Below are 16401 nucleotides of genomic sequence, written 5' to 3' on the forward strand. Positions count from 1 at the left end.
AAATTATAACCACACAGAAACAATTAATGATAAGAATAGAAGTCCATTAATACAATCATCAGAAGTAATAGAAAGGTGGAGAGAACATTTCAAAGAATTCCTCAACCCGCTAGGAGAGTACGATGAAGAAACCACATAAGTCTGCCACTACAACAGCGCTAGACAAGAAATATTGATTGAAGAAATAGCAAGAATTCTGAAAGGATCACCTAAATACAAACCACTGGGAATAGATAGGCTAGCAACAGAAGTAATCCAAGCAGGGGAAGTAACATCAGATGACTACATAGAATCTTTAATGTAGCATGGATACAACTAGCTGTCTTTCCCTTGATACCCAAAGTGGTAAAAGAGGTAGTAAGAAGAAGCCCAAATCTAGATAAAACGATATATACACTGTCATGGGGGTTAAGAATAGTAACTCGAGGCTTGATTTCTATTATGAGTACAGTGGAGGCTTATCCAGGTACAATACAGAAATTTCAACTGATACAAAATATTGCAGCCGTTTGGTTTCACAGTATCATATGAAGTTTGTATTATAGAATTCAAATTGCTCTGCCATATCAATGCATGTAGTCTTATTACCATTGCCAATTATTTAAATGTTTTACTGAAGATGAATTAATGACTGCCTAAGCATCATTTAAAAAAATAACTCTATTACTGACATACTAATAGAGATTTCAACTGGCAGGGAGCAAAGAAGCTGAGAATTCTTATCTAGAACAGTCGAAGCTAATGTTACTGTACCATTAATTATTGATATGATGGAGGCAAAGGTCTATTTTGAAAAATGCTGGGTAAAGAATATGTAGAAAAATTAAATGGGCATAGTGTTATAGTGCAGTAACATCACATTGTAAATTTATATTCCAAGCACACTTTTTAGTATTCTACAACTCACGGCATAAAATGATTCATTAGCAGCAGCATTTCATTCAACCGGAGAAAAAAGCATATGATTGCTTGACATTCTTGATTACTACCTACTTATTTTTAGAACATCACATTCACTATCAAATAAGAGATCATTTTTAATACTTTCTTTTCCACACTAGTACAATATTATTTATTATTGAACTCATTAAATTATGATTTAGTAAAAATACAGTGTGCTTAATTTTTAACTAACATACCTCTTATACCACCTTCTACTTCTAATTTTAGAAATGTGATTTAAAATTTTAAAAAAGTTAAGATATTTCTAGGATCCCATTAAGGTTCCACACATTCTTCAGAAAAACGTATTTATATTGGTTCTAAAAGCAGGCAAATATTTTGTTACTAGACATCAAGCATGGTAAAAGTCATCAATAATTTCTTACCATTTGCTGTGCCTTAGCAAACCAGTTGCTAAAATCTGTAGCATGCCTGATCAATTGTACATCAAAATAAGATAGCTATGTTAGGCTGACCATTCTGAATGAAGTTAAGAAAAAGGGCCTATTTATATTTCCTGCAGACACTGCATTTGCATAAAGGAAGATGCTATTTATATTGTAAATGCAATTTGTTCTAAAATTAATAATTCTAAATGCTAATTATTAGCCAAATTCAAAAAACTAAAATACAGAGAAATGTATCTTGCCAACTCAAGAAATTTAAATATTCTTTCTGCAGAAAAGTGGAATCCTAATATTGGAAATAATGAACTAAATAATGTGATTCTTGACTACAGTTCAATAGGAAATGAAGAAATCCTTAAAAGTGAAAAATGTAATGTTGAATTAATTATGATAAACAACGGTAGACTGACTTAGTTATAGCGGTGATGGATGCACCATTGGAAGACCTGAAATACCAAATTAGGAACAGATTGTTACAGAGAAAAATCTATATATCTGCTTGCTAAAAATTTATATTTATGGCACAGAATCACTTTTTAAAATTAACAACGTATCTTTGTTCAGTCACTCACTGCAAGATTTTAGATTATTCCAATAACATCTGATTTTTTTCAACTAGATGTTTAAAACATAAACAAATTCTTAAAGCAGTTTACTTACAGTACTGATCACAATCTACTCTGGCAAATACAACTTGATTCTTATCTGGAAAATCTTCTTTAATTACATTAGAAGCTTCCTCAAATATAGGGTGTAGCATTTGACTAAATCGGCACCTGTTGAAAAGAAAGATACAAAATAAGAGGCATTTTCTAAAAAATAAGGTTATTAGAGGATTTCACATTGTAGTATCATACAGAATTACCGAAAGCAAATGTTCTGCTGTACATTACACAAGAAATTTCTTTACCCAGAAAAATTAATGAATCATGATAAACTGAATATCTTCCTAATCTCGACCTAGCTACCTGCAGGATCGGATCCTGCCCCATAAATCCCTACGACCAATTCGCTCTCACAGAGAGGGACTTCTCCAGGTGCCGTCCACTAAGCAGTGCCAAAGGGCGGCGCCCAGGCGCAGGGCCTTCTCTGTGATGGGCCCAGCCCTCTGGAATGACCTCCCCCCCGACATTAGGATTACTACCGACCTCCGCTCCTTCCGTTCAAAACTCAAGACCCACCTTTTTCAACTAGCCGGCCTAGCTCAACCATAGTTCCATTTTAATCCTCCTGGCAATCTTTTAAACTTGTAATTTTATATTGGGGTATTTTAATTTTTAATCTTATTACTACTATTTCTATGTACTGTAATGATAGTTGTGTGATTTTTTACCTCCTCCGTGGAATGTTTAATTGTATAATATGTGTTTTATTTATTGTACGCCGCCCCGAGTCCCTTCGTGGAGAGGGAGAGGCTAACAAATCTAATAAATTCAAATTCAATTTGAGGTAGGGGTCTATTTCTCTTGGCAATAAGAAAGAAGGGAAAAAAGTCTCTCTGTTTTATAAAATCATTCCTGAATAATAAAGTATAATTATAGTACAATATACCTTTGAAGAATACTGATAAGAAAAAGGTATGATTATATATTTAGTTTTAAAAGTACTAAATTTATATCCAAAATTTGCTATTAATAAAATATATATGATTGTACAGAAATACTTACCAATCAGCATAAAAATTCACTAATGCAACATCTGCATTGTCTGGGAAAAAGAAAAATTAATTAATGTTTGTGACATCACAAAGCCAACACATAAAATATTACATCAACAGCACAGAAAAAGAATAATGAAATTATCATTTCAGAAGAGCCGCAAACAACATTTGGATAAACCAGAGTTCATAAAAATTAATACTGTTTCTAGTACAGATTACATAATTATTAGATTAACTGAATTTAAACTAGTTACTTAAACTACAGTTGTTTTGTTCTGTGTTTTTTTAATGTAAGGTTGAGAGAGCAAAGGATGAAAGAGTGCAAAATAGCTTTGCCTATGAAAATTAGTTTTTGCTGTCCTTCATAGGGGCAGGTATTTGATGTGGTAATTTGCCCTTGCCTTGTCTCCAGTTTCTGGTGAATTTACTTGATTCTGAACGTCATTAATTCTGTCTTTTATGAAAGAGAAGAATCCACAATTCTTCTGTTCTAATAAGTTGTTTTGTATTTTGAACATTACGTTTGAGCTTTGAAGAATTTAAATTTCTTTGTTATGGTGGTTTGGTCCAGATTTCTTTATTTTACCCTGATTGATCTGGGAAATAAAATGTTTGTAACTGCACCATACCCAATATTGCAACCATTTTGTGAGAACATCCACACCAATCTTCCAAATTTTCAAACACAAACTTTCACGCTCCAAAATTAAGAGTTACAATAACCCCAAATTTCCTATGAACGTTTTAGGATCTTTGCTGCATTTTCATATGACCGAGTGGGATTAACATTCACTTAGGCTTTTTTGAACCAAGTCACAGGGGATAACAATAAAACCAATTTGGAATGTTTCCGTGTCAGACAAAATAGGGATTTGGGCGGTGCAAAAACACCTTGAAAGGTATTTTTTCCAACTTCATATGGCTGCTTTGAAAAATGCAGCTACTTTAGTGCCACACAGGTAATCTGGAAAAAACACAGCAGTTTTAAAAGTTTGCAAAAAGCTGTTCCATATGGACACCCTGTTTTGAAGGTGCTACAGAGCATTATTTTTCCGAGCATTATTAGACACACCATCGCCGCACCAAAATCAGTAAGATTCATTAACCAATTTAGTTTGATTAAAGCATAACATTATAGCCAAGGTTTTTGCTTTGGAATTTGTATTATCAATAGAAGCTTCTATTCGTAGCAACAATAAAGTTCCAAAAAGAGTATTTTAAAACCTTACTCATGCAATCTGATTTTCATTTAGCATTATGACATTATAAATGCATATACTTATAAATGTCATTGGCTTCTAAATATTTTTCCATTAATATTGTGCAAATATACTCAAGGTTTCATTTATGAATAAGAAATGTAGTCATTCTAAAATGCTTCTTCTAGAGTATTTTAAAATCTGGCTGTTCAATCAAAGCCTAACTCAATGAATTCACAATCAACTTCAGGAACAGAACTCAAGCCTATATTTAATAAAGGTTTAGTTTTAGGAAGGTACAAGGTTTAGTTGGTGGGAAGAGGGGACAAGCAGAAACATGAAATTATGGGCAGATAGAAAAATGAGGGTGATACCACATGGGGATAGGCAGTTTCTTATACTGGTTTATTTATTTTTTTAAAATTACATGGCTGTCCATTTTTCATTAAACCCATGGAAGCTCTTAAGTTTTCCTTTCCACCCCCCTAATCTCTCCTCCAATATCTGGTCAATGGACCATTGAAGGTTTGGGCTTTCAATTACCTCTACTCAATGACTTCATCTGGTAATAAACTCTTATCTGTGACATGCAAATGAGATAGCTGTTTATTACCAAGTCCTGGACTTGGGTTGGGAGCTTTCCTCTATGAGAAATTTGGCCATCTTGATTTCAAGTGTGGCATTAGATTAGCCAAGTGAATAGGGTTGCAGCAGTGGAGTATCATTCAAGCTACTATTGAGGGTTTTAGAGGTGCTGTCTTGCAGATTGATTACGAGACTCTACATCTAAAGCTGGGCTTTAGGGATCAATTGGAATTGTTGTTACTGTATTAGCTTTGCTGTGGGTAGCAACTGCCAAACCTAGATTCTTGACTTAGTGGCCAAGTTGACAATCAAATTTTATAGGCTTCAACCTTGGATACAAATGGACACCACACAGTAGCAAATATAAATCTAATCCAGAGTATCTAAGATCCAGCATATGATGGTCAAGTGTTAGATCTCTTTTGTCTTAGGAAAGTGGCAGTGATTTATCACTTTCTGATTCCTTTAAGTGCTCTTGTGCTGCTCATCACCACAGGGAAAAGGATTTATTATGCCAATCTGCTGAAAGCATCTGATGGATTGGGGCTTCCTAAAGGCTGGATGTATAATTTGATCAAGATCTTGGCTATTGCTGGAATAAAGATATGGCTGTGTCTTTGAATCAGTTGCACCTATGATACCTCTTGTTATCACGATTCATGATTCAAATCTGCACATGGAAACTGAAATAGGATTGACTTGTGGTTGACTTCTGATAGGAGTGGTAGGCCCATCCTCACTCTCTTTAATCTCTCAGCAACTTTCAATTATCAATCTCGTTATTCTTCTGGATTGACTCAGATTGTTGAGAATGAGTGGTAGAATATTGCATACTACAATATTATATTGTAGTTCTTTTCCTTCCTTCAGGGCCAGGGCCAGTTTGATAGGCGAGAGTTGATAAAAGTCTCCTTCTCTATGGTAATTCCCCATTATGTACTCTTCCCATTCTTGTTTAACCATCTATATGAAGTTGCTCAGTGATATAATCCATCAGCATAGGGTTGGTTACCACCTGGAATCATTATATGAGATAGATGGCCATATAATTTTGGCCATATAAGTAAAATAAAAAGATAAACCCTAGCAAAACCAACTTTGTGTTTCAAAACTTCCCAAATCCAAAGATTTTCTATCCATATTGTTAATGGGATTGCAAAAATCTCATATGTAATTTGAAGGTCCTCCTATACTCATGGTTCCCATCCGAAAAACATGTAGAAATCACAGCAAGCAGAATTTTTGTACAGATTCATCTTGACATATTTTCTTGGACCATGACATAAAGTCACCCATACTTTGCTCACCAGATGAATTACAGCAATATACTTAAGGCTGCCCATGAAATTCACTCAGAAGAGCTGATCCAGGTTGTGGCAGTGTAAGCAGTTATAAGAACACTTCAGTTTGTCCATGTTACACCAGTGCTTTGGTTCCCAGTAGGCTTTTGGCTGTAATTCAAAGTCTTGATTAAAGCCTTTAATTGCATGGGGTCACCTTACTTGTGGGACTACCTTTCTCCAATTTTTTCTGTCTGACCTGATCTGGCAAGCTGACCATGTTCTGGCTCCCATCTATTATGTATTAAGGAAGTGGGCCTACCTATCACAGTGTTTGCTTTTGAAACATCATATCCCAACAATTTATTTGGCCCAATCTTACTATTTTTTCATTAATCCCTGAAGATCTAACTCTGTTTTAGGCATGGGTCCTACAGAATGACTGACTCCATCACTGTGGTTTCTTTGATGACTAAAATTATGTGATCTGAGTCTCATTTCCCTTAACTATGCTATGTGGTTGTTTTTATTGTTACTGCTATCTTTGGTTGTTGAGTATCATCCTATCTTTGCCATCAAGAGTCACAACTGTGAGATAGGAAACTATATGAATCAAGGCAATAAATAAATAAATGTCCTGTATAAGCATTAAACAATACTTACTTAAAACATCATCTATATTTCCACTGTCAAGGCTTGTTATTTCACTTTGTGTTGGATGAAAAAAAGAGGATATCTGCAAGAATATAGACACCTTAAAATGTATCCATTAACCTCCTATACATACATAGTTTAGAATATTTTAGCATGGCCAAAATTGTTTCAGATATTACATGCATTAAGAGAGTTTAGCTTTGTCCTTGTCCTCCTCCCCATACCCAATGGATTTCTCCAGGAAATACTCGTCCCACAGAATGAAACACAAATTGTCAAAGATTCCAGTTCACTAAACAAATTGCTGATTTAATCTGTCACAATCCAGATATTATTCTAATTTATAAAATGGGAGCAAATAGATGAAGAAAAATTTATTTAACAGTTAATTACCAAGAACCTGCCAAGATTGTTAATGAAGAGCCACTTCCATCTAATATTCTGTTGTCGGTATATAACTATATTTTTCAGGTAAAATTAAAACTTACCTACTGGTAATCAGTTCTTAAGAGCACTTTCCATTTACTAGTAACTTATTTCACTGAAGGGACTCAGAACATGCCTATCCTGCTAGAACTAATAAAATGGGTAGAATCAAAGTTAGGCAATCTTATAAATAATCTGGCTCCATGCAATATAAGGATAACAGCACCTGAATTGCACCTGGAAGCATATTGGGAGCCAGTGCAGCTCATTTAGCTTTGGTATTTTGCACTGTGGCCCAGCTGCAGCTTCCAAATGCTTTTCAAGAGCTATTCCAAGTACACAGAATTGCAATAATCCAATATGGAGGTGACCAAGGAATTCAGAGAGTAAAGATGATAGCCTTCAAAAAGTATGTAAAAGGAGCTGAAACTTTTTAAAGTGCAGAATGAGGAGCTGAGGAGACCCTTGAAGAAGAACCCCTAAATTGTCTCCACAGCCAGAGTTAAAGATAACAACTCTCTAGATGAAGAGAGCTCTACAACCTACAGCTACTTGGTCTTATAGGATTGAGCTAAAGCCATTCTTCTCTATCCAGACTCTAGGTACTCAAAACACCAACATAGCATCATTTGAACAAGTTAAGATATACAACTAAGTGTCATCAGCATACAACAGGCCAAGAAATTATCTCATCAAACTGTTTTATATAAACGTTAAAGAACAAGGGGACAATTGATTCATGTAGTTGTCCATAAAATTGAGCCATAGGGCTAAACCTCTTGCCCACTACACCAAAGAAACTGGACTTAGAAAAAGGAGGAAAATCACTGAGAAAATATGCCTCTCTCCCCAACCACCACCAGCTGGCCCAGGATATGTTTAATGATACTGAAAGTCAGTAAAACCAATCACCCAAAGCCAGCTAGGTGACCTTGGACCAGTCACTCTCAGCCAAATTCACTTCACAGGTTTGTTGTTGTGGAGAAAATAGGAAGATTAAGGTGTGTTGGATTTGCCCTTGTGGATTATTTATAAAAAAATAAGCAAATGAATAAATAAAATAAGGTCAAGATGGACACACCACCCCTATCCCAGGCCAGCCAGAGATGATCCACATGGCTGTTCAGTGCCATTTTGTAATATAATCTGCTTGAAATTTGACTGTACTAGTTCAAATAATCTATTTCTTTTACAGCTCCTTGAAGGTATAGGCCTACTAGCTTCTCAACAATTTTTCTTCAAAGGGGAAGGTTAGAAATTGGATGAAAGTTGTCCAGTACTTTCAGGCCCCCTGCTGACCTCTTGAGGAGGGAACAGACTACCAACTGTTTGGTTGATTAATGCCTGATAAGGCAGATGGCCCAGTTGAAGTAGATGGCATAGTGTCCATCCTTTGCAAATTGGGAGGCGCAATGTGAGTTGCAGGAGGTGCAGAGGAATTGATCTCCTGCGCTGGCCCCCAAATGCCAGGGACATCAATGGGAAAAAGAGGGTTAAGGGAAGCCTCCCTGCCCTGCCTGTCCCCAGGAAAGAGCTGCAAAGCCAGCTGCATTTGAGCAAGCTGTGGGGTATCAGTAGAATGCAAGGAAGGAGCCGCCTTAGATGCAGCCTTTTTGTGAATACGTTCCAAGGCTTTCTCCTTCCATTTCTCATAACGAGAAGCTGGTTTATCAGACTTTGCAGTGTCAGAAGGATTAGAAGTTGAAGGACTGAGGGGCGATTGGGAGCCTCCCTGCCCTTCCACCATTTGAGGGCTCTTACTTTGACCGGGGGTGGTATTATTATTGTCCGATGGTTCGACAGAACTTGCGGCTGCCATTTTGAATTGGAAGGAAAAGGCGTGGAAATACGAAAATGGTGCTTTTTTCCCAACCGTTCGGGACCGCTGACAGACAGAGCGACTCGCTGAAGGACGCGTTGCTCCACGCAGTGAAATTTGCGCCTTGAAGGCTCAGGTCGCTCTGAGGTAGCCTAAAGGCTCTCAGCAGATCCAATAGTTAAAGCCACCACGGTTTGCCACTCGACTGCAAGCAGGAGCGGCGGAGCGTTTCCCAGAGCTCAGCTGCTGATTAAAGCATGCAGGGCAGGCAAAGGGTCCGGGCACAATCAGAAAAATCAGGTGGCGAAGCCAGAGAAATGCGTGACAGCGGATTTTCAAAACGGCGAACTTCACAGCCTCTAGAGCTATTCAAGCCACGCTTATGTTTCAAGTCAGCAAAAGACCAATTTTAAACAGCCGCCGCCTTCCGAAGCCTTTATGCCCCAAAGGGCACAGACCCACAAGGCTCCTGCTCCTAAAAGGGGCTTAAGCCGTCCAGGGTCACTCCCAGGACGATGTTATCCCTTCATGCAATGTACTCACAAAGCCAATGTCTCAATTTTTCTTTTCAGTCAAGAACAAAGCGATGATGCATCCGTCCTCATTGAGGGACTGAGTCGGAACTGGTCTTTGCCTAGCGACAGGGGCATGGTTTCAACAACTGTCAGGCTCAGTCCTCGCAATGAGTGGATGAAGATCAACCCAGCCTGGATGCTATCTCCACCACTATGAAGAACAGAAATTCCTAGGCCATTCAGATTTAAGACTATATAACATTACTGCTAGGTAGATTATAACTAACCTATCGGTGAATCAGAATAAAAGATCAAAATGGTCTAAAGTAATGAGTTTGCTGATCAACAATTGAAATAAACTGACTGACTAGATACTGAGGCAATAATAAATAGCCTCAAATCATGTAATGTTATCAATTTGGTCACTTACAGCTGATTGGCAATTTTTATCCAATACATTCACAAATTTGTGCCATGTGTGGAAGAAACATCTAATATCCAAATCCTCCTCAGATTTTTTCCAATAGCTAGGTCCCTCTGGTTTGACAAGAACATCATTTGACATAATATTTATTTATTTATTTGATTTATATAGTTGCTCAACTAACATGATTCTGAGGAACTTCTAATAAAATAAATAAAAAATAAAATACATAGTAGCTGACATCCAAAAAAATTATGAGATGAGCTCTATCATACTTTCCAGATTTAGCTCAGTTCAGTTCAGATAGGTTGCCCATCCTACCAGTGTAATTCTGGGTAGCTTATAATATTAACTCTGCGGCCAAAATCTTGAAAGGATTTGCATTTGACATACCTATCTCAACTGAGAATCGGAGAAATTATTATCATGACTCTTGGAACCCCTTGAAAAACAGGCACTAAATCACTATTTCCATGCTAACTACTGACACTGAACACCAGTTTTAGAAAACAAGATAAAATTATAAAATGCCTGAAGAGCAAATAAATCCTGATAAACTTCCTACTTGTTAAAATATATTCCAACTAGTGGGTTGTATCAAAAATAGGCCCATCAGTCTAATAGATAACATGGTTAAAGTTTCTTGTAAGTAGACTTGAGAAATGAGTAGAAGAAAAGTGCAGTTTTGCAGAAGAACATTATAATTTAGACAAAGTCAATCAAATATTGAAAATTGCATTGTCCTGAATCATCTAATTATTAAAATGTCCACAAGGGAGCACAGCTGTTTACTGCCTTGATACAGGTAGTCCTTGATTTACTACCACAATTGAGTCCAAAATTTATTCTAAGTGAAATATCGCTTGTGACTTTTGCCTCATTTTATGACTTTTCTTGTTATAGTTATTAAGTGAATCATTTCATTTGTTAAGTTAGTAACATGACTGTTAAGTGAATCTGGCTTTCATATTGAAGGATTGCAAAAGCTGATCATATAACCCCAGGACACTGCAACTGTCTTAAAAATGAATCAGTTGCCAAGCATCCAAATTTTGATCATGTGACCAAGGGAATACTGCAATGGTCATAAGTGTGGAAAACTTCATTGTTTCTGTAACTTTGAATGGTCACTAAATTACCACTCTAAGTTGAGGATTACCTATATGCTTCAATGTAGCACTGACATAATTAACAAGGAAATAATATGAAGAAAATTGACTGTTCACAATAGGGAACCTAGACTACTTACATTAAACAGTCCTTTAATGCAAATACTTGTTTGATAGTGTGGCCTGGAATCAATGCAGCAATGAAAAGCAGGAATACTTACAAAGGAATAAAGTGGTGTATACTTGCACTGTTCTGCTATTTAACTTATATAGTAATTACTTACCAGGACTGATGAAGAATTCTGAAGCACAAGTCTAAGGTACTCCCCAGTCACTACGAATACTATGATTCTATTACAATATTTGCAAGTTGAGCTATGTAAGTAGTTAAGAAGACTTGGCTTTTACTGCAATAATAATTCTCTGATCATTATAAATCAAAGGTCATGGTTTTTGAAAAATGACATCAGCCATACACAGCTATTGTATGGCAAGTTAGTAGAGCATTCCTTATTTAAGAAAAGTCTTCTTGGAGACTGGATCTTGGCTCCCTCATCATTGAAGGAGCTCTCTCAAAGTGAGGGCTTTTATGAATTTAAATTTAATTTATTTTAAAATTAATATCTTTTATCCAGGTTCTTTGGCTCCAATTATTAAATCCAAAGTCACACTATGGAGCTGAGGTTGGACTTAAAACAAGTATTAATCAAACACAATCACATCATCTGAGAAGTATTTTGGAGGTAGATAAAAGGATCTCAGATGCTTTGTCTGTCTAAAATTAGGACATAACATTATTGGTACAAAATCAATTTGGGTGTGGAGCTTTGGATATCTTGAAAAAGTGCATGGGTGATGGGAGATGGTGAGGGAAGAGTGGGCTGGGAAACAGGTGACTGGTCTAAAAGGGACCTTATGAGGGGACGCAACAGGGAGGGGGAAGGCCTAAAGGGATCCAGAGGGATCCAGGTCCAAGACCTACAGGTCCCTAAGGGGCTTGAAATAAGAATACAGAAGTCTTAGATAGTGGGAGAATTCTCAGACTAATATTGATGCCTTCATCAGATATTGGTTGCCACCATCTTCTTTTCTTACACTTAATCATCGTTACAGGAAGAAAGCTAAAGGAAAGAAAAGAAAATGTTTTCTTCTTTATGCTAAATAGCAAGAGTGCCTTAAGCAGTCAATATAGAGAAGTCTGAATACTAGATTTCATCCTTCTATGTCTGCTTAAATTCCTTCCTTTTTTCCCTGTAGCTAGCCACCACTCATCAAGAGATTTTTTAAAAGCCTCTTTCTTTTCTATGGACAATGGAATTGTATTTACTCAGATTTAGACAACTGGACATCTTGTAATTCTTTACTAGAGGTAGAAAGGATTTTTATGTGTGTGTTAACAGATCTCAAAAAGCTTACCTTGATAAAAACACCCATTGTAACTATTGATATGCCTATTTATTGATAATATAATTTTCTTACATATACAACTCTGCTGTTCCTTCTCATAGAATTAAGGAGAAATTTTCTGTCTGAACAATCAGTAGAATTTTTTGGCTTAGAGTGCTCCATCAATGGAGGTTTAAAAAAAAGATTGGGCAGCCATTTGTCCAGAGCTGCATAAGGTCCCCTGCTTAAACAGGGGATTGGATTTAGAAGTTCTCCAAAGTGACTTCCAACTCTATTATTTTGTAATTCTGCACAGATTGTTCTCAACTTAAGACCACAACTGAGCCCAAAATTTATGTTGCTAAGTGAGACATTTATTGAGTTTGGCCTCATTTTATGCCCTTTCCTGCTATGGTTGCTAAGTGAATCACTGCAATTAAATAGTAATATGGTTGTTAAGTGAATCTGGCTTTTCCATTGATTTTGCTTGTCATTGTCAGAAGATGATCACATGAGCCTCGGATAGTGTAACCGTCATAAATATGACTCAGTTATCAAGAGTCTGAACTTTGCTCACATGACCATAGGGAATGCTGCAACAGTTATAAGTGTGAAAATGGTCACAAGTAACTTTTTTCAGTGCCGTCATAACTTTGAACAATCACTAAATGAATGGTTGTAAGTCAAGGAGCATCTGTAATGCCAGCCAACCTGTACAGTGTTTCTTGTGCACTCTCAACCTTTGCAGTGTCTCTTATCCCCTTACCATCCCATGAGCACCTATTGTGCACTCCCTCATATTTTCCCCAAGAGCATAGTGCATCTCACATATTCTTGAGGCCTCCCCAACCCTCTCACTCACACGTAGCCACCTTATCATGCATCTTGATGCACCTTCACCTTCAGCCCTGCCCATCTCCTCAACGACCATACCTGGCAACAACCAGCTTGCAAGCATGGGACCTGCAATTTCCTGCCAGCTTGCTGAATAGGTTGTGGGAAATCAACAGGAAGTTGCCTTGCCTAATGACAGTGTGAGTCAGTTAATGATAACAACAGGGACTGTAGGCATTGCTGTTGTACTTTACAATGACATTGCTTTGCAATGGAAATTTCAATCTCAATCGCCATCAAAAGTCAAGGACTATCTTTGGGAGACAATATAAACTTCCTAATTCATATAATGTACATGAAATGAAAAGTACAGTGGAAGTACAGTGGAATTTGCATTTTTTTCAAGACATAGAACTTGTTAGTTAAAAACAAATATTCAAATATAAAAAATTATTCATGTTACCTATATACTTATTAGTCTTAATTAGAAAAAAATCAAAATAATATGGCTATATTGAGGAGCATATATCTAGGATAAGTATGTCACTTTATATTGTGAAGTTGAAAAATTATACAGAAAATCCTCCATTTATAATTAATATTTTCATAGCAGAGCTGATAGTCTTGTGTCACTCTGGTGCTTTGGAGAATAAGTCAATCCTCTCTGTGACACTCTGTGACACTACTGGAAGGCAGTTAAAATGTACCCCCTACTTTTTCACTTCAATAGGCTAGACATATTGAAAAATTCCCTGAACCATTCATCATACGATTTAGCATCCAGACCCTTTATCATCTTTATTGTTCTTCTCTGGACACTTTCCAGGGTTACAGCATCTTTTTTGTATGCTGGTGACCAGAACTGGACACAATATTCCACTAGCACAGCATAAAGCAGTACTATCACTTCTCATAATCCTGATGCTATCATAATATATATTATTATGCAACATAATAATATAGACAAATGTAATGAATTAACATACTGAAATCTTACTGGACTTTTTAATAGCCATTTAGGTCCACATCTTTCTTCTTCCTGCTTTTGCAAATGTGTTTCATCCTGAAGGGATCTGAGACACAGATATAGTATATTGTAGTTGAGCAGTGCAACCCTATGTTTATTAATTCCAACTCAATTCAATGGGACTTACCTTAAGTAGAAATGTACGGGTTACAATTCTAATTATAAAGCAAACGTCTTAGGAGGACACATATGTATACATACACATTTCTGTAACAAGGAAACTGAAGCGGGAAGAGAGACTCAAATGTGATCCTCTTCCTCTGCTAAGTTTGTTAGAAATGTTTTTTGTTGCTTGGGGAAAAACAAAGAATTGGATGTTGTCCATGTGCATGTGGCAAAAGAAGGCATGGTAACTACTTCCTGTACTAAATGCATGCAAGCACTGGTAATGTAGCAAGTTAAATGAGAAAAGCAGCTCCTGAGGCAGGGCTTTTAATCCCCTACTCAGAACTATGGAACCCAGTTGGGTGTGTGGGGGGGGGACGACTGGAATATGAACATCTGGTCTGGGACTAGTATTGTAAAAAAAGACCTTGGAATAGTAATTGGTTGCAAACAAAATGTGACCCTAAAGTTTGACATGAAGACAAGATAGGCAAGTATAAGAAACATGTTTCAGCTGGCTTTATTCCTAAAATAGAATTAGAGCTCCCCGGGTCTCCTGGTTTCTAGCCTTACGCCTTAACCAAACTGGCTCTCCTACCTCATCAAGTACTGTGTCCAATTGTGTGGATTATACATTCAAATTGGATTAGGTTTAGAAAAGAGCAACGAAGATGATTGGGAGACTAGAAATTTAAACATTATAATGGGAATCTTTCAAGATTGGGATAAATACTAATATAGATAGTCCTCGACTTACAACAGTTCACTAAGTGACAGCAGTCTTCCAATATCTAAGGGGCTGCCACAAAGAACAAGGCTCAACTTATTCTCCAAAGCACCAGAAGGCAGGAAAAGCAGCAATGGATGAAAACCAGTTAAGAAGAGAACTAACCTAGAACTAAGAAGACATTTCCTTACATTTAGAATAATTAATAAGTAGAATACTTGCTTCAGTCATTGTGAGTATTCCAATACTGGAGGTGTTTTAAGAAGTGAAATGGTATATAGGGTTTCCTGCTTGAACAGGGCATGGGACTAGAAGAACTCAAAGCTTCTTTCCAATTCTGTTAAATATCTGAATGTAGGATACTGAATATTGGATTCGGTTATAGGATGACAGATTCTATGGGAATTTGAAACAACTAATGGACAATAAGAACTATACATATTCAAACAAATTACCCAGGGGGAGATCAGGTTCTCTTTCACTGGATATATGAAGCAGAGGTTGAACAACAATTTTGTCACGATGTTAAAAAGTTTGCTAGGCCTGAACTGCCTGAATTGACACTCAATATCATTTGAATTTGTACAATGAACAAGAGGTTGTACTCAAAGGCGTAAAGAGTTCATTCCAAATGTATGATTCTAAGTATCAGTAAGCACAGCTCTTTTTCTGTTTCTCAATGCCTCTGGAAAAAGTACAGGATGACCAAAGTAGTTTAAGATAATGGAATGCCTGGAAGAATGGTTCTGTTTTAACTTCCCTAAAGTTTTCTTTGTGAATAAATTACAGGTAATTAAATGCAGCTGTCAAAGAAAACTTGTTTGAGGTACTTACTGAATCTCAAACTGGTCTTCTCTGAGCACTCCGTGGTATCACAGGGATTGACCGTTGGCTTACCTGAACGGTTGTTCTCTAGGCGCTGTGGGAGAGTCCAAGCATGGGTTAAATACAGTCTATCTGCCCTAGGACTGAGTAGACTTTTCTGTAACCATGCCTCCTTTGCCTCAATGAGGTCAGTTTAAAAACGAAGGTCTTATCCGCGGCAGGACGCCTTACAGGATTCTAACCGTGACAAAGGGTGTTGGACACCTAGTTAAACCTGGGCGGATTTGGACTCTCCCGCAGCGCCCAGAGAATGACCGAGAGTCCAAGCATGGGACGTACACAAGTTATTGTGTCCCAGGGAGGGAAGAGTTAGTGTCCAGATTGTCCAGATCCGAGGCAACTTTCTGCAAAACACGTCTTCCAAAGGAGGCTGAGGCAAAGGTGTCAATTTTGTAATTTCTAATGAACGCTGTGGGG

The 16401-nt window shown here is 37.1% G+C and overlaps 1 protein-coding gene across 1 annotated transcript in view; it reads right to left on the reverse strand.

Moving 5' to 3' along the window:
* Nucleotides 1-16401, reverse strand: part of ERP44 (endoplasmic reticulum protein 44) — a 71670-nt gene that overhangs the window by 48539 nt on the left and 6730 nt on the right. Inside the window, exons 2-4 of the mRNA XM_081969788.1 lie at nucleotides 6737-6809; nucleotides 3017-3056; nucleotides 2010-2125 (exon numbers count right to left, since the gene is read on the reverse strand). Of these exons, the coding sequence (XP_081825914.1) occupies nucleotides 2010-2125; nucleotides 3017-3056; nucleotides 6737-6809 (229 nt within the window). The remainder of the gene's footprint in view (nucleotides 1-2009; nucleotides 2126-3016; nucleotides 3057-6736; nucleotides 6810-16401) is intronic.

Source organism: Natrix helvetica (genome assembly GCF_964273705.1).
Source record: "Natrix helvetica genome assembly, chromosome: Z".
Lineage (NCBI taxonomy): Eukaryota > Metazoa > Chordata > Lepidosauria > Squamata > Natricidae > Natrix > Natrix helvetica.